Raw genomic sequence first — 18502 nt, forward strand, 5'->3', positions numbered from 1 at the left:
AATATGACAGTGTTTGGCCATAAAATCACCATTTTGGGAGTGTATGGAGTCAACGATGATTCCACTGTCGCAGTGAAGGACCAATTTTTCGAAGAATTGAACGAGGAAATTGGTAAGATTGGATCCAGGAGGGAAATCATTGTGTTGGGAGATCTCAATGGTAGAATAGGACGTCAAATTAAAAGTAAGATCGTCGGCCCTTTCGGAGAGGCGGCACTAAATGATAACGGAGCCCGTATCATTGACGTATGTGAGCAAAGGGACATGAAGGTGCTCAATGGGTTCTACCAACACAAGGATATCCATAAATTTACTTGGGTTCAGTCTACTCGCGGATTGAAATCAATCATTGATTATGTGGTTGTCAGACAAGACACGGGAATGAAGATTCAGCAAGTTAGAGTGTGGAGAGGTCTTTCCTGCGGCAGTGATCATTATTTCCTCGGGGCGAAAATAGCTTTCCCAGTGAAAGGGAGCCAGGAGACCAGGCAAGCACAGGAAGAAGTTCACCAACAAAAAGATCGTGTCAAGCTTGTAAACTATAACATTGACAGCTTGCAGCATCCAAGTGTAAGGGCTTTATATGGAAAGCGCTTGGATGAGAAGTTGGGCGAATCAAGGGACGGTGATACCGAACAGCAGTATCAGTTCCTGAAGGATTGCATTCACTCGGCAGCAATGGAAGCTCTTGGTGTCGCTGATGATAGGAAAGTTAGCGAAAAACCTTACTGGTGGGACGAAGAAATTGAGAAGGAGATTCAGGAGAAACGGAAAAAATATCATCAGTTCCTTTCCTCTAAAAAAACAGAAGACAAAGAGGCGTATAAAAAAGCTCAGACGCAGGTACGAAGGCTCATAACCAAGAAAAAGAACGAATCTTGGGAGAGGAGCTGTAACAAAATAGACACGTACATAGGAGGAAGGAAAAGCACTGAGAGCTGGAAGTTGCTGAAAGGGCTGCGAAGGGACATGAAGCGTGACTTAATATCTCCGATATCCATTGATAAACTGGAGGGGTATTTTAAAAATTTACTGACAGAAAGGCGACCTGAATTTCAAGATGGAGGCGTAAGCTTGGAGTATACTAACGATAATCATAACTTGGAGATCCATATGGAGGACGTGGTAAAGGCCGTACGAGAGCTGAAGAACGATAAAGCTCCAGGTCCGGGAAATATCCCTGCTGAGTTGATCAAGTGTGGAACCTGCAAGCTGTTTCAACGGTTGAGATACCTGATGCAAGATTGCTTGGACGGTGGAAAGGTACCGACAGAATGGAAAGAGTCTTGGGTGTCACCTATATACAAGAAGAAGGGTAGAAAAGATGAGTGTGATAACTATAGAGGACTGTCGGTTGCAGGTACCCTGAGCAAAGTGTATGGAAAAATCTTGAAAGCAAAAATTGAAGAGGAGTGGAAAGAACATGAAGCGGAAGAGCAAGCAGGTTTCAGAGCCGGTCGGTCAACGATTGATCACTTATTTACCATCATCCACGTCATAGAGAAAAAGAAGGGAGTTGGCCAGGAATTACATCTAGTGTTTGTGGATCTCCAGAAAGCTTACGATAGTGTGCCATTGATGAAACTTTGGGAAGCCTTGAACAAAAGGGGTTTTAGTGGGGGACTAATTAGTGCTATTAAGGAATTTTATGGTGGGGCTTTCTCTAGGGTTAAATCGCATGGGGAGTTATCGTTGGGGTTTTTAATTACTAAAGGACTGAAACAAGGGTGTTGTTTGTCGCCAACCTTATTTAAAGTGTACCTGGAAGAAGTTTTAAAGGAATGGAAAAGATGCTGTTCGGGAATGGGCGTCCCGCTACGTGAAGATGGCACCCTTTATACTCTGTGCTTTGCTGATGATCAGGTGGTAATAGCTCAGGACGAAGAAGATGCGAATTACATGACGCGGAAGCTAGTGGAAGTATACCGAAAGTGGGGAATGGAAGTAAATGTGGTTAAGACGGAGAAGTTGGTTATCGGTGGTGATCAGCAAAGCATTGAACTGGAGGATGGCCGGAAGATCCTGGACTGTGAAGAGTATAAATATCTCGGAGTTTGGTTAACTAAGGACGGAAATTTGGATCGGGCCATTAAAGATCGGAATGTGCAAGGCAGGAAAGCTATCGCGATGCTAAATGGGGTTCTCTGGGACCAGAGTATCTCCAAGGAGACCAAAAGGAAAATTTACAACGTCATCGTGAAGAGTATCGTAACTTACGGGAGTGAGGTCTGGCAACTTAAGAAAAGAACTGAAGACATGCTTAGGGCAACCGAGATGGACTTTTGGCGAAGGTCTGCTGGGATATCGAGAAGAGAGCGTATCCGCAATGAAAGGGTACGCGAGATAATGGGTGTGGAAAAGGACATCGTGCACGATATCAGGTCCAAGCAGTTGGTCTGGTATGGACATGTGCGAAGGATGGCAGATGATCGGTTGCCCAAGCAGGTCTTCGATTGGGTTCCTCCCGGAAGGCGACGGCGTGGACGTCCTGTGAAAGGTTGGCGACAAGGGGTGGAGGAGGAGATCAGAAGGTGCCAATTGCCTGATGATCTCTGGGAGGATAGGGGGCAATGGCGATTGGGCGTCGCAGAGCGCGAGGCGGCGCTATAATCGCGACTTTATGTATGTATGTATGAATATTCTCCCTTGAAATTATCAAGACTTTTCGGTAGAATTGCGAGCAAAATTATCTGATAAACTGGAAGAAAATAATCATTTTACCAGGAAATTCGAGTTTCATCGAGGGAAATTTGGCAACGTCTGGAGGTTTATACGGCGTTTTTCCTTAGCACGGCAGCATCCGGAAAACGACTAATTGACTACACACAACACACTACGCACAACCTACAGCACACGACACACAACACACAAAACACAGCACACAACACACAACACACCCATTTTTAACTTTCGCCATCCGACCATCGCGATCTTCGAGTCATCTCCCATACAGACCACCTGTTCTGCCATGCTCAGGACAAACGCCGCATGAACATTCGAGAGTTGCCAAATTTCCTTTGATAAAATGTTTATTTTTGAGAAAAGTTATCGACGTTTTTCCGTGAATTGTTCAGGAACTAAAGGTGAAATTGCAAACAAAATTATCGGAAAAATTAGAAGGAAAATATTCATAATTTAACAGGAAATTTGTGTTTTATCAAAGGAAATTTGGCAACGCCTGAAGGTTCATACGGCGTTTTTCCTTCGCACGGCGGCGTTCCTCCCGCCCTAACAGACCCATTTGGCGGCGGCGAGTCCCACTTAGGCGGGAGCCTCGTTTTTCAATTTCCCCCAAGATGGCCGCCGAGCGAATTGTATAATTAAAATTTCACAACAAAGGCAATGATAAGCACCACCGGGGGCGGGTCGCCAGGGGCCGCAGGACTCCGTGATTTCCGGGAGGAGCCGGGATCGATGAAGACGTATTAAACGAAACCGCCCTTGCCAAACTTCCATACCCCACCTCGAATTCGGTAATTAATATCGCGGGAATCGGCAACACCGCGGGGGGAAGCCATGTATCTAGGTGCACGGACGTGGAGTATTGTTGTAAAGAGGTGTATCATTAACCGCCCCTTCTCGCCACCCCGGCGGCCGCCGCGGGCAGCGGACCACCCGCAACCCTGGATTATTATTTTATTTTATTTTTTTCTTTTTTTTATCCCACACCTCGACCGGGTAATTTGCTTCCTCCGGCCCCGGCGGCGGCCCCGGAGTATTAACTGTACACACAGTTAATAAACTAATCGTAAGAGGCGACAGAGGCGGGACCCGGGCTCCGGTTAGACACTTGTATTTTGATTTTTCTGTAAACAAAACTAATTTGGGTAATGATCCACGAACGCCCTCGGAATCGAGCGAGGTGAGAATGTTCGCCCCTCCGATTCCGACTCTTTAATTTGGACGCGGCCCGCTCCGTTGCCGCGACTGTTCAAGTCCGGGATAAAACGTCCTCGCTCCGGAAAAAACGACATTTCGTCATCTCCCGGACGAAGGAACGTAACTTCATTCCACTCGTACCAAATCGACTCAAAAAATTAATTTATTTTACAAAGTGTACCTGTGCAATTTTCATCCAAAATTTGTCTGATTTTTGCATGAAATCTAAAGAAAAATCAGTGAAATTTTCAGTTAATAATGCTCAAGGCTCTCCCAGTATAAATACTATTTTCGAGGGGGAGTTTGGCATCAATGTAATGGAGTTACGTTCTTTCGTGATGGAGACGACGATATGGGACGTTGCCGGGTCTGTAATATGCAGTGTTCGAAATTCATCTTTTGCACTGGAAAAAAACACACTGGATCTAGAGTCCAGACTCTTGGAAACATTGACAAGAAAAAATACTCTTGATTCAATCAGATTTTTGCTAAAATCAAAAAGAAATCCGCTCAAATTAAGAGGCTTGGTTCTTGATTTACGCAAAAATCCGATTGAATCAAGAGTATTTTTTCTTGTCGATGTCTTTAAGAGTCTGGACTCTAGACCCAATGTGTTTTTTTTTCCAGTGTGAGTTTCAGGAGCCATGTGGCTCATCAAGCTCGATTTTTAGGGGCCATTGAACATTTTTTAGGGGCCAAGTTGACTTTTTGCCTAAATATCACGGCGCATTCAATGAAAAGTTAGACGCAAGATGTTGTAGTCACAGAACAAGTAGCGGTAACTTGGGAAAAATTTCGAAAAATCATCAAACAGAAAAATTATAGGATTTATTTCTGGGGGGAGGGAGGGGGCAATTTTTGGGGGCCACGTTGGCGCAGAGCCTTCATTTTTTTGGCGCATTTGGCGCGTTGGCGTCTGTGAGTTTCGAACACTGGTAATATGCTACGGGGTACGTTCCATGGTCGTTACGTGACCCAGCCTCTGGAGCCTGATTCGGGTCCTCTAAAAGGCTTTGGCAAGAGATACTGGGGATACGGGCCGTCCACCGTCCCTTAATTACGTAACTGTATGTACAATACGGTCTTTCAGCGGAAGGAGAAGTATTTTCCGGTTTCTAAGACCAAAATCTAAAGGAAATCCTTTATTTTCTCGAAGATTATTCATGTCCTCTCGAGCACTGGTTTTCAAGTCTAAGACACGCCTAAATCACGTTAAAAGTTCAGAAAAAAAACCATTTGTTTTTTAAAAAAAAATCATATGCCCAAAAAATTTAAGATTGATCATGAGAAACTAGCAATACCTCAATCACAAAAAAATCACAGCTTTTTACCTTGAGGAAGAACGGTATAACTTCTACGGATATCCTACGTAGATATGCGGTTTCTGCATAGCGTGATAATATCTCCACTAAATAACACCTCTTTACCTTGTTGAGGAAGAACGGCATAAGTTCTACGGATATCCCAAGTAGATATGCGGTTTCTGCATGACGTGACAATATCTCTACTACTTTGAGCTGGTTTGGCAACGCCAGACTACGCAAACGCCTAATATCCCTACCAGAATGAATTATTTATCTATTATAGAGAGAAAATATAGACTTGGTTTTATGACTAGAAATTTTAACGCTTTCCACCGAGCGACTGTTTTTATGGGCTTTTGAGGTATTTATGGGCTGTAGGGCGTGTTGGTTAATCCGGGCGCATTTTGCCATCCCGACGTTTCTCGGAAACGGATGACTTTGTGCGAAGTGGTTTCGAAAACCCTTTCGTGGACTAATGTTGATTTTCTGACTCGATCTTCCGTCTTTATCGATGACAAAAATGGAGAGGTCTGTAACGTCATAGAAGTTGAACATTCTCGTTTATAGTTCAATTTTTGAAGAAAAAACTGACTAAGTTGGTGTTGGTGTGAAGAAAAAGAAGCTGTGAAAAAAATAAATAATCACGAAACGCACACAATGCGAATGGTGCGCCGCGCACCGCACAATGGATCGAGTCAATGAGAGAGGTCGGACAAAGTTCGGAAACTTTAAAAGTTTATGACTCCGTTTATATAAAACTTCAAGGTTCGAAAAACGGTTTCATTGGTTTTCTCGTGAAATTTTCTTCTCGAAGCCCCATGAAATTTAAAAGGTGACGGAATAATCATCAAAATTTCCAGTTTTAGTCAAAAATTAGATGTCCGACCTCTCTAATTGACTCGATCCGCTGTGCGCCGTGCCGATGGTTAATAATCACAGTAGGGTTGGGTGGGGGGGGGGGCGAAAATACCAAATCACCGACCCCGAATGCGGTAACTTTTTAGTTTGAAAATTTCCATTTATTTTTCATTTTTTCATGAAAATACCACACGGCTTTCTTGTGCAAAATTCTTAGAAAATATGATCAAAAAACGAAGAAAAACAAACGATGTTTTGAGAAAAAACGATAGTTAGGCCTTCTTTGGTTATAGTGAAATGTGACAGGAGGTTTGTGATGGAGCAAAGCGAGGTACGTGGTTTGGTAATTTCACCTTCACTATCAAATCCTTGTCCGGTTCCCTGAGTTTTGCAGTCAATGGGTGCGCAAAAGGAGGCAAAACTCGTCACGGCGCCTGGGTGCAAGTGATGCAACTATTCGTGTTCCATGGATGCGCGTGTTGCTTGAAAAAAATTGAAGGCGCCCTGGTTTCTTTTTCTCGCGCCGAAATGCGTGCAATGCGGATGTTGCGCTGCGCGCCACAGCTTTGCTGAATAACCAAAGCGGAGGCGAAAATATCAAACCACGAACCTCTAAAGCTGATTCGGTTTGAAAAATTTCACTCGTCTTTCATTCTTCCACGGAAATACTGACCGATTCGAGAGAAAACATGCGGGGTTGTTTTAGTTAAGATCTCATCTCGTGGCCCTCGGCCACGCCACCTGAATTTTTGAATTTATGAAAGGCGGCGCCTTTCAAAAATTCAAAGTTCAAAAATTATGAAAAATACTGCCAACTCAGCTCTTTAGACACTCTCAGATGAAACACTAACATTTTCGTGTGTAAATTCTCCATTTATTAAAAATAAAATAAATAAAAATAAAATAAAGCAGTAAATCCGGCAGGACCCGTGTGAGCGCGACGGGGCATCCCAACACAAAAGGGAGGCGAAGATCAGAGAAGGGGTCTTGCTTGGCGGAGATGAATCAATTTTCCGAGGGTCATTAGTCGGATCGAATTAATATCAGATGCCGTTTACTGCTCATCAATTGAACCAACATATCCGCGCTTGTCGACACTAATGAAAAAACCAGCCCCTGCCCGCTCCGGCCCGTCGTCGGGAGGTCCTCGTGCAGAAGAAAGCATGATCTGGAAGCACTAGTCATGCGCGTGGTTTTTGATTTATCATTAGCCGAGCCACCCGCCACGCAGTGGCGAAGCGTCAATGATCGATTATCGATACTTCCCCATTTGAAGCTGTTGTAAACAATCGACTATTAAGGTGTTCGTAGCGAACACCCTGTTTATCGATCCTTTTCCATAGGTTTTAATGGCATACAATCGATATATCGCAAAGCACGCTGCGGCCACGCTTCTAGTTGCCAACAGTTCCTTACACCGAGTCAGCGCATCGAGCGCGGGCATTGTAGAAATATTGTATCAAGCAACAAGGAAACATATACAGGGTGTTTCATAGCCGAACCGGCATGTGCGAAAAGCCTGTTCTACACGGAGAAAAAAACTTCGTGCGTGGGACCCGAAGTTGAGGTCATATGGATCTCTAAAGTTTTCGGATCACGTATCTAAAAACTTGAGATCTAGCTAGCTGCCGAAGTTCGGGTCAGACATCGAGGCACTTCGGTATGTACCGGAGTACCTCAGATGTGTGACCCGAACCCTTCGGTATATATCGAAGTACTTCAGATGTTTGACCCGAAACTTCGGCAGCTGGACCTCAAGTTTTTAAATAAGTGATCCGAAAACTTCAGAGATCCATATGACCTCAACTTCGGGTCCCACGTACGAAGTTTTTTCTCCGTGTATGCAACGGAGAAACAGCTATGGCCTCTGAACCAATTAGTGGCTCATTTGGAACAGGGACACCACTAACATTGGTAAATGCAGTGGCAAATCCAAGGGGCAATAAATAATATTCCAATGCAAACTGCCTGAGCTGAACACTCTCCCCCCTCAGTTTTGTGCTGGTACTCATTAGAGTTTAAAAAAAGTATTTTTGACTCTTATTTCAATTTTTGGAACTTCATTGGCTTTGATTTCCCCGCGAAACCTTTTTTTCACCATTTCTCTACTTTGTTACGTACAGTATTTGGGCCACCTCTTAGTGTTTTTTTCCATCACTTAGGTGTATATGCTATCGTGATCTCAAAATTTAGCGTGAATTCCTGGCCTTGGACGTGAATAGCCTAGTTACTGATCGTCGTAATTAATTAATTAACTAACTTACTAACTAACTATTAAGATGTTTTTAATTAACTGGGCCTTCACCTCTTTTAAAGTGATGGATTTTTCTCAGTGTCGGTAAAGATGGGCCTGTTGCAAACTTTAGGTAGAGCTAAAGGAAGAGTTATCTCTTAGAAAATGGCTAATACACCAAGATGAGCGAAGTCGAGAAAGTGTTTTATTTTGACTCATAGACAAGCGCGCTTGCGGTATGACCGTTTAACTCAGGGACACTCTGTACAAGGAGTGTAATCCTAAATCACTTAGAGTTCCCTCTAAATCCTGGCACCATGAATGTAAGAGCTAAAAATGAGCAAGTAGTTGTTTTTGAAAGAGAGCCGACAATATTGGTTGACCTGTGACCAGCGATGCATCGGTTTCACAATGCAGTGAATTAAGATGTCGGATCCCCCAGAGTTAGCGTCTGACAGCGTTTTGACGTGGAAAAAGAAAGCGGGCAAGAAACAAAGGTGCGATACAAAAAGAGCAGGGCTCTCAATCGAATTTGGGCCGCTGCGCACAACAGGGTCCCAAGCTCAACGCTGTACCCGCGCCCATCCATCACTCCGCTTCGGTGAAGCCAAATATGAAGCGACGACAAAACATGAGGTTCTCGCCGATTGTACAATACATTTTTGGGAAAAACCTTTAAAATACTGTAAATATTTTGACTGCCTCTGAAACCTCTATGCACCCTTATTTGGCTTTGAGTTAATGCTACTATTCGTAAGCACCCGAATAGTAGCATCCTAATTTGAATCGTATTTTGCAATTGGGAACTAGAATTTCCAGCCCACTTTAGGAACGACGTAATTGCCATTACTTTTCCTATGTAGATAAGTGATTTTATATATGGGCTAAAAATTGCAGTTCCTAATTGTAAAATATAGTCCATTTGCGGTTTGGAACTGCAATTTCTAGCTCACATTAGAAACGACGAAAATTCCATTCGTTTTCCTACGTGGATAAGTGATTTTTAAAATGGGCCAAAATTGTAGTTCCTAATAATTAGAAAATGTTATCCAGTTGCAGTCAGTCTAATTCCGGTTAAATCTTTCTGATCTATCAAATGGACCACATTTTGCAATCAGGAACTGCAAGTGCAGGCACATCAATAAAAGCTTCACCTGCATAGGAGAAGTTATGGCACACTTCGATGGTGAAACTCCCACACCACGTATCTCGGTTTGCGATATCGCAGACTTCCTGCCATACTTTATTTTTTGAATGAAGAACTACTCAACGTAGATTCTTTCAAACCTCCTTGATTTTTCTTCTCTGTGCGCAGAAAATTCTGTGGAATTTATTGAGGCCTTTTGAAATTTCACTTTCCATCTCTGAACATAAGCCAAAAATTGTAGTTCATAGTTGCAAAATGCAGTCCATATGAGAAAGATAAGCTCTTTTTAAAAACGTCCCGAAAATTTCCGTCACCACTTTATTGTTTCACAGAGAAATTGTTGGTTAAATCCTCTTGAATTTTTCACTGAATTTTATCGGCAGCACAAAGAAAATTCAGTGAAACTTCCGACAGCTGCGTTGAACAATTCCTCTGTAAAACAATAAATGGCGGTGGAAATTTTTAACGTCGCAAGGCGCTTGTGATACTTTGGCCAGGAGGTGACGATATGTCCTATCCCAGAAGGTGACGATATTTGCTCTGTTTTTCAGTTGCACTGATTCCCACCTCGGTCAGTTGCATGCTCATTTTCTCGTTTCAATTTTTACATTTTTTAGCTTCTGTTCCGGTTGAGAATGGGCATGTGATTGGCCCGAAACGTCCTAGTTGTTTTATGTCTCCTCTACACTCAAAAAAAGCTATGACTCTGAGACCCATAAAAAAATGGCTCGGAGATCCATAATTTCTAACCAAAGTGACTTACCGTCTACAGTATGGCTTTTTGAGCCATACTTTATTGGTCGCGAACCTATGAGCATGGCTTCACGAACTGTATTGTATGGCTCCATGACCCATAACTCGGCCGGTAAGTCACTCTTCCCATACTTGGTTTTTGAGTGTAGCCTTGTATACCCATTTGTTTTTTGTATTTTAGTGTGTTTTTATCGTTGTTATGTCCTACTTGCCTAATTTTGTAATATTGTTCGTTTTGTTGCAGGCTGTGGAGAACAATAAGCAAGTGAAGTGCAAGTGCCACGGCGTCTCCGGCTCCTGCGAGATCAAGACGTGCTGGGTGACGGCGCCGGAGTTCCGGGTGGTGGGCGACGAGCTGAAGACCAAGTTCCAGAACGCCATCCTCGTCGACCAGTCGAACCTCGGCAACGGGGCCACGCAGCTCATCGAGGAGACCAACGCCGGGCGGAACCGCCGCGCCAAGCGCCCCGGCGTCGGGCCCGCGGGCCGGGGTCGCAAGAAGCAGCGCCGCTCCGGCTCCGAGAGGAACCTCGACAACTCCCTCCTGTACTACGAGAAGTCGCCGACGTTCTGCGAGAAGGACCCGAGCATCGACTCGCCGGGCACCGAGGGCCGGCAGTGCAACCTCACGAGCAAGGGGCACGATAGTTGCGCGTCCCTGTGTTGCGGGCGCGGGTACACCAGCGTCAAGAAGTTGAAGAAGGAGAGGTGCAACTGCAAGTTCCAGTGGTGCTGCACCGTTAGCTGCGAGACCTGCCTCAAGACCGAGTGGATCACTGTCTGTCAATAAAAAACGCGTATCTGCATGGACAAATCAGTAGAAGATATGACGCTTCTGAAATATGGTTTTTCTCTGCTGGACTCCATTCAACTGCCGTTTCAGCTGCAAGACCTGCCTCAAATCCAAGCGCATCACCGCCTGTCAGTAGAAAACACGGATCTGCATGGAAAAATCAGTTGTACGTCGTTGTGTTGCGGGTGCGGGTACATCAGCGTCAAGAAGTTGAAGAAAGATAGGTGCGATTGCAAGTTCCAGTGGTGCTGCACCGTTAGCAGCGAGACCTGCCTCAAGACTGAGTGGATCACTGTCTGTCAGACCGTTTGGTCTGAGAGTTTCAAACATTGGTGCATTGAGATACTCCTAGTTTTGAAACGGCACCCAGTGAGCGAATGGTTTAAGAGATTCACTGAAAAAAAATGTAAATGATTTATAAATTCCAGATTACGTGTGTCGTAATCTCCAGAAAACCTAGTGGCCAGTTTCTGCCAGTGCTTATCGCGCTGCAGACATAAGTGACCCGATGCATGCGTAAAACTGATAGAAATACAGTACTGATTACAAGTTTTCCTAGGGATCATATAAATTAGGAATTTTTCAACCACTGACACCCTTCTATATCCATGTTGATGCTTAAATAGTTCTAATACTAGCTTCAACAATTCGTCTACAACTTTGCAACTTTCATGACCGGGACAAACACCCTCTTGTTATGCTTCATCTTTGCACTAGCTTCAACAATTCGTCTACAACTTTGCAACTTTCATGACCGGGACAAACATCCTCTTGTTATGCTTAATCTTTGCGTGAATAGTTCAAACAGAATAATAGACGGTTCATTGAATATCTCAGATTACCAAAGATAATACCACAAATATCTAGAAATTCTCCTCATAACACTTTCCCGCAAGAAGAAACATTTCTAAAATAAACCGCTCTTTATGAAGTTGAAAAGCAGTGATTTGGAAGCATTTGTGGGAGCAAGGTAACTCGCTTGGAGGAGTGCAAATTTAGATGAAGCTATTAACTCCCGCGCAGCCATGTAATCCACGACTCTAAAATAACCTCAACCTACAACTTTTGCGAGATTATTCGTGCTTCACGCTACGGGGGCTGCCTCCCATGATGCTTTTGACATTTCCGATTATTCTTGATATCTCTTGATGACCGCACGATCATCGATAGAGGAGCTGTCGGAACGAGCCGCACAGTGGGACGAGAGGTCAGACATGAAATTTTTGATTAAAACTGCGAATTTGGTTGTTTATTCACAATACAGATTTTAAAATATGCTCTTTGATGGAAAGAGGGGATGCCATTAAGAGCCGTCTTTGGGCTCAACCTATAATTATCCTCAACTTTACGGGTTTTTTCTCATTGAGGGTCTATATTGTACGGAAAATAGGACAAGAAAAAGCGAGGACGTGGTTGAAAAAACACACAATAATTTACAATTCATTAATTAATTTTGTGCGTTTTTTTAACCTTTTCCCCGCCTTTTCCTGTCCTATTTTATATCTATGTTCTCGGGCTGCCATAGTGTATCTTCATCTATATATTACGAAATAAATCATCATTTAGACGTTCTCAGTCTTTATCGGATGTACTATACTGACCCCTAAACATGAATTTATAGGTCAAATTTGGCAAAAATGCCGATTTTGCGGTCAAATGCCGAATGATCCGCACTTTTCGCCAAACCGGCCTTCAGGCTCATGTTTAGGCCAGCATTAGACCGGAAATGACCAAATCATGATTCATTTCGTAAAATTTAGACCGAAAAATCATAGACTTGAGGAAATTCAGGTAGAGTGGGTCCCAAAACCGGCTCCTATTGGTACCCATCCACGTACAAGAAAATCAATGGAGCTGGAGCCACTCGCATACTTACATATTTTGTATCAGTTGTATCGACGAAGCTGTGTGCTATGTGGATCAGAAGTTTATCAGGAAGGAACCAACTCACATTAAGTAGAAACTGAGAAAAAGAGGTTTGAAGTTTTATTCCTCTATGAGACTCAATGTAGAGAATAAACTCTGAACCCCTCTTTTCATAAACTTTAACCATGAACATAACTTTTCATAAATTTTTCGACTTTGAGTTTTTGGCAGAAGAAAATGTGCTCGTGGAACACAAAAACAGTCTTAACTCAACTTCTTTAAAAATGTGGGTCGGCTCCTTTCTGATAAACTCGGTACTTTTAAAATTCCCACACACTGAAAAAAAATTCTCGGCGTTTGTACCAAGGTCCGTTGGTACCTTTACCATCTCACTTATTTTTTACCAATTATTGGTAATTTTACCAAGACACACTAGTAAGCTTACCTAAAAACCGGTATTTTTGCTGTTTTTTACGGGTAAGAATACCACTTTTATTGGTAATCAATTCCCGGTAACTTTGCCATTTTATCTCGGTAATTCTACCACAGTCGATAAAAATATTGGCGTTTTTACCAAGGTCCGGTAAAATTACCGAGATTTCTCGGTAAAATTACCAATTCCATAAATGGTAATTTTACCAAGAAAAAACTGGGATCAAATAAAACCCAGAATTTTTGGTTTTTTTACCCTTTTCTTAGGAAATACACCGAGATTTTTTTTTTCAGTGCATTCTGTTCGATAACGCCCATCGACTCGCTCTTTTGTGCGGCGGAGGAGTTTCACGCTTAAATCGGTGTTGATGCAACCATTACATCGATGATGATGCATGAAGCACGTACGAGTAGGTACGAGTTCCCCTCGGGCGACACTAGGTACAGCGAGACAAAGAATGAATCCCTCTCTCTTGTATTAAGATGTTTTAAGCCCACGGAGGTATGCAGGATTTTTCATAATAACAGGTAAACACTAAAAAAAACACATTGGATCTAGAGTCCAGACGACTCTTGAAAACATTGACAAGAAAAAGGACTCTTAATTCAATCAGATTTAAGCTTAAATCAAAAGGAAATCCGCTCAAATTAAGAGGCCTGGTTCTTGATTTAAGCTTAAATCTGATTGAATCAAGAGTATTTTTTCTTGTCGATGTTTTTAAGAGTCTGGACTCTAGATCCAATGTGTTTTTTTTCCAGTGAACGCCTATTAGACCACCTAATAAGACCACCTAAATTGTGCTCCTCTGGGAAAAGTGACTACAAGTCAGGGTACGAAATCTATCACAACGGTATATCGATGGCTGAAGTGCGAAACCGTGTATATTCATTGCTTCAAAGCCACCTTAAGGAAAAGTATTAGAATGGTGGTTTGTGAGACGCAAATTCAGCTTATAGCCTAATTATTAAAAACATGATTATTGCAATCAGGAGAATGTTGTGTTCAGTGTATACATATTTGCCATGCCTCAAAGATTCCATTTACCTACATCTTTAGCAGCGAAAAAGTATATGCTCATTAAGTAGCCCCCCTCCCTTCCCTTCACCAAAATACTGCGATTTGGGGCCATAATTATATGTATTTGTCAGCGTTTTTGTACTTTTCATTTCCCTGTTTCTCACATCTTTTTTTCTCAAATTCAGTCGATTTAATATTCGATTTGTGTTAGGCACATGTTCAGTATACGATCAAATTCTCGCGAATAGTTCAAAGTATATATAACTCAAGCGTAAATTATCATGTATGTATTTGGCCCTGTAAGTATCCTGCCATTCTAATTTATCGTGATCAGTTCTAAAAATCGTGTAAAATAAACCTGTATAGTCTGTGATGATCTTTTACTTTTAACTTAACTTTAACTAATTCATTAGTCGTAGGTTAGTTTGTATTTCTTTGTATAAAATTTCACCTCAACAGCATATCAGATTCATGCAAAAATCTCACCGATTTATTCCTTTTGGATATAAACTCAACGTATCGAAGCAACGATGAGTTGTATAAAATGCCACAATCCCTTTAAATCAATTTTTGAGAGGAGCTTAAGTTTTTAATTTACCACTGAGCAAGTGCATCGAAATTTCATGTTTAGTGTGAATACGACTCTCAATTTTAAAATATTAATTACGAACAATTCATTGCCAAAGAATTTAAACATCTTGACTTCTCGTTGGTTTAACTTTTCCTCTGAATGAATAAAAAAAATATGTGAGCAAGAGTCTATATTTTAGAATATCTCGTTGTTTTACCCGCTCCAAAGATTAGGTATTTAAGTCATAAGAATTCGACATACCCAGAAGACGCATCAATAAAATATACAATCAAGGCCTCAGGTCCTGAATTATCATACATTTTCTCATACAAGTGTGTAAATAAATGTAACTGTCTTAATTTATTTGTTCAATGTTATCAAATACACTACATCTCTCCAAATCAATCACTGGAGTTTTCATTGCTAATATCGCCGATATGCCTGATGTCGATAAAACGAAATGATGCGGTAAAGTTTCGGAGAGATGGATGATAAGGCAGGATGTTTCTTCTCATTTCGTAAACGTGAATCCTCAGGCTTCTGTTCAAAAATCGTCGCCTACCTTACATAAAGGCGTAACTACACTCTGCAATGAACCCTGTCTTCCATACAATTCAATGCTTTTCCGGGCTCATCTCAATGTGTAATTACGCCCTTATGTCAGCCAAGCGACGAAAGGTATCATCTGCGAATTGATGAAAAATCCAACCGTGTTGAATACATAACAATCAACGTCTACGTAGGTTATGTGGCCTAAATTGAAAACTGAAGGCGTTTTATTAGTCAAGGAGAAAACGTTCAATTCAAATGTTCTGAGACGAGATATTAGGATGAATTAGATATGTATCGCCTGTATTGCAGCAGGTTTTCTTTGCAGGTAGAAGCTTTATCCTTAATGTGCTTCAATTTAGGACTACTAAAAATTTAAGATTTTATTTTGAAAATTAAACCGCTTGAAAACTGCAGCGTACTTTAGATTGCCGTATAGAGCGAAGCTTCCGATCAAAGCTTAGTTGGACGTATTTCTGCCAAACGGAACTATGTGCATTAAGACATGAGCCCTGAGACCCATAAAAATATATGCTTCGTCATAATGCACAAAGTTCAGTTTGGCAGAAATACGTCCAGTTTAAGTTCCCGCATCATTTTTCTGCGAGTTACAAATAAATCCACGGAGATTTAAATGATGATTTTTTATTTATGTATAAACCTTAGGATGATGACAAATTATGTTAGCGATTGATTTCATACTTTATTGATGGTTTTTGCTCGTCATTTTTAACATAGAGTAATTATCCGTAAAAGAAAAAAAAAAAGAAAAAACCTACACTTTTTGTAACATTTTAGAGTTTACTTAAATTCAAAATATAACCCCAAAGGAAAAATGAATGGGCAGAGGAAGAATAAAGGCGCATACGAGGAAAAAATAAAAGTCTTTTAATTGATCCAATATAACAGGGTGTTTCAGACCACCCGTACCAGGCCTTTTTCTCGGTTGGTTTAGGTCATACGAAGTCGGAGACCGCGGGGTTGAATAGAGAATCGACCCCAAGGAATCCGAATTTCGTGGTCCCGAAACCCCCCCACTCCCCCTTGGGGGGTAAAGGGGGGGTCACGATGCTAAAAGTCACGGTTCCCGACCGAATTGCGGATCGATCGCATCAGAATTGAAAAGCACGGAAAATTTCACGTGAAATTGACCCCTAAAAATCCAAAATCGGACCATCCAAGGCCCGAAAATGACCCCCTAAAGAGGGGGACAGTACCCCCCTCCATAATTTCTCTTTGGTCTCAAAATTGACGTAAATTCTCCAGAAAAAGACGGTTTCCCAGGTAATCGACCCCGAGAAATCCAAATTTCATGGTCCCGAAGCTCCTCTAGCCCCCCTTGGGGGCTAAACGGGGGGGCCCAATTTTAAAAATCGGGGCTCCTTTCCGAATCGCAAATTGATTGCATCCAAATTGAGGAGCAGAACACATTTACATCTTAAGTGACTCCTAAGAGTTCTAGTAGACCCCCTGAACGGCAGAAAGTAACTCCTTGAGGAGGGGGGCCTCGCCCCCGCCAAAAATTTCTCAGGATTCCTCTTTGGTCTCAAAATTGACGTCGATTCTCCAGAAAAAGACGGTTTCCTATGTAATCGACCCCTAGGAGCTCAGGGAACATGAAATCCGGGTCGATTACATAGGAAACCGTCTTTTTCTGGAGAATCGACGTCAATTTTGAGACCAAAGAGGAATCCTGAGAAATTTTTGGCGGGGGCGAGGCCCCCCTCCTCAAGGAGTTACTTTCTGCCGTTCAGGGGGTCTACTAGAACTCTTAGGAGTCACTTAAGATGTAAATGTGTTCTGCTCCTCAATTTGGATGCAATCAATTTGCGATTCGGAAAGGAGCCCCGATTTTTAAAATTGGGCCCCCCCGTTTAGCCCCCAAGGGGGGCTAGAGGAGCTTCGGGACCATGAAATTTGGATTTCTCGGGGTCGATTACCTGGGAAACCGTCTTTTTCTGGAGAATTTACGTCAATTTTGAGACCAAAGAGAAATTATGGAGGGGGGTACTGTCCCCCTCTTTAGGGGGTCATTTTCGGGCCTTGGATGGTCCGATTTTGGATTTTTAGGGGTCAATTTCACGTGAAATTTTCCGTGCTTTTCAATTCTGATGCGATCGATCCGCAATTCGGTCGGGAACCGTGACTTTTAGCATCGTGACCCCCCCTTTACCCCCCAAGGGGGAGTGGGGGGGTTTCGGGACCACGAAATTCGGATTCCTTGGGGTCGATTCCCTATTCAACCCCGCGGTCTCCGACTTCGTATGACCTAAACCAACCGAGAAAAAGGCCTGGTACGGGTGGTCTGAAACACCCTGTATGTACTATATAAGCTTCGAGACCTCCCAAATTTGCATATATTGTAACGCTCGGTTCCAGCGTTCTACCGGGCCGATTTTCATGATTTTTGCGGCTATTGACAGGCAGTTGTCTTTAAATGAGCCCGCTATATTAATTTTGAAAATACATAGGTTGTCCCAAAAGTACTGCACGTTTTTTTCTTTTGGACGAACGATAGCAGATATCAAAATGCGGTTTGTGTAGTCTTAAAGACAGAGCAATTACCAATAAAACAACACAAATCCGAGCTCTCTAAGTCAAGGAATGACCAAGTTACAGGGTTTTGAAAATGGCTTCCAGAGGGGACCCCTACGGAAATTTTAGCTTCTTTTCCGGGAAAAAAACAAAGAGTTGATGGTTTTTTTTTTAGACGAACGGTAGCAGATATCAAAATGCGGTTTGTGTAGTCTTAAAGACCGGCCAATTACCGATAAAACAAGACAAATCCAAGCTCTCTAAGTCAAAAAATGACCAAGTTACAGTGTTTTGAAAATGACTTGTAGAGGTGACCCCTCCAGGATTTTTAGCTTCTTTTCTGGAAAAAACAAAGATTTGATTAATCAAAAATTCTACAGAGAAATCATCGCGATCGAATGAAGTTGGCAACATGATATCAGCCTGGACCTTGCACTCTGCGATTTTTGGTTATTCCCTACGCTGAAAAAGGGCTTAAGAGGCAGGAAATTGAACTCCATCAAGGAGATAAAAAGAGCCGTTGAAACTTTCTTGAAGAGCATCAGGCAAGAAGAATTCGAAAAA

At 42.3% G+C, this 18502-nt stretch overlaps 1 protein-coding gene across 1 annotated transcript in view; it reads left to right on the forward strand.

The window, feature by feature from the left end:
• Positions 1–15257, forward strand: part of Wnt10 (Wnt oncogene analog 10) — a 79151-nt gene extending 63894 nt beyond the window's left edge. The window contains exon 4 of the mRNA XM_019062435.2: positions 10419–15257. Coding sequence (XP_018917980.1) covers positions 10419–10964 — 546 coding nt within the window. The 3' untranslated portion in view covers positions 10965–15257. The remainder of the gene's footprint in view (positions 1–10418) is intronic.
• The last annotated feature ends 3245 nt before the right edge of the window (positions 15258–18502 follow it).

Source organism: Bemisia tabaci, chromosome 8 (genome assembly GCF_918797505.1).
Source record: "Bemisia tabaci chromosome 8, PGI_BMITA_v3".
Classification (NCBI taxonomy): Eukaryota; Metazoa; Arthropoda; class Insecta; order Hemiptera; family Aleyrodidae; genus Bemisia; species Bemisia tabaci.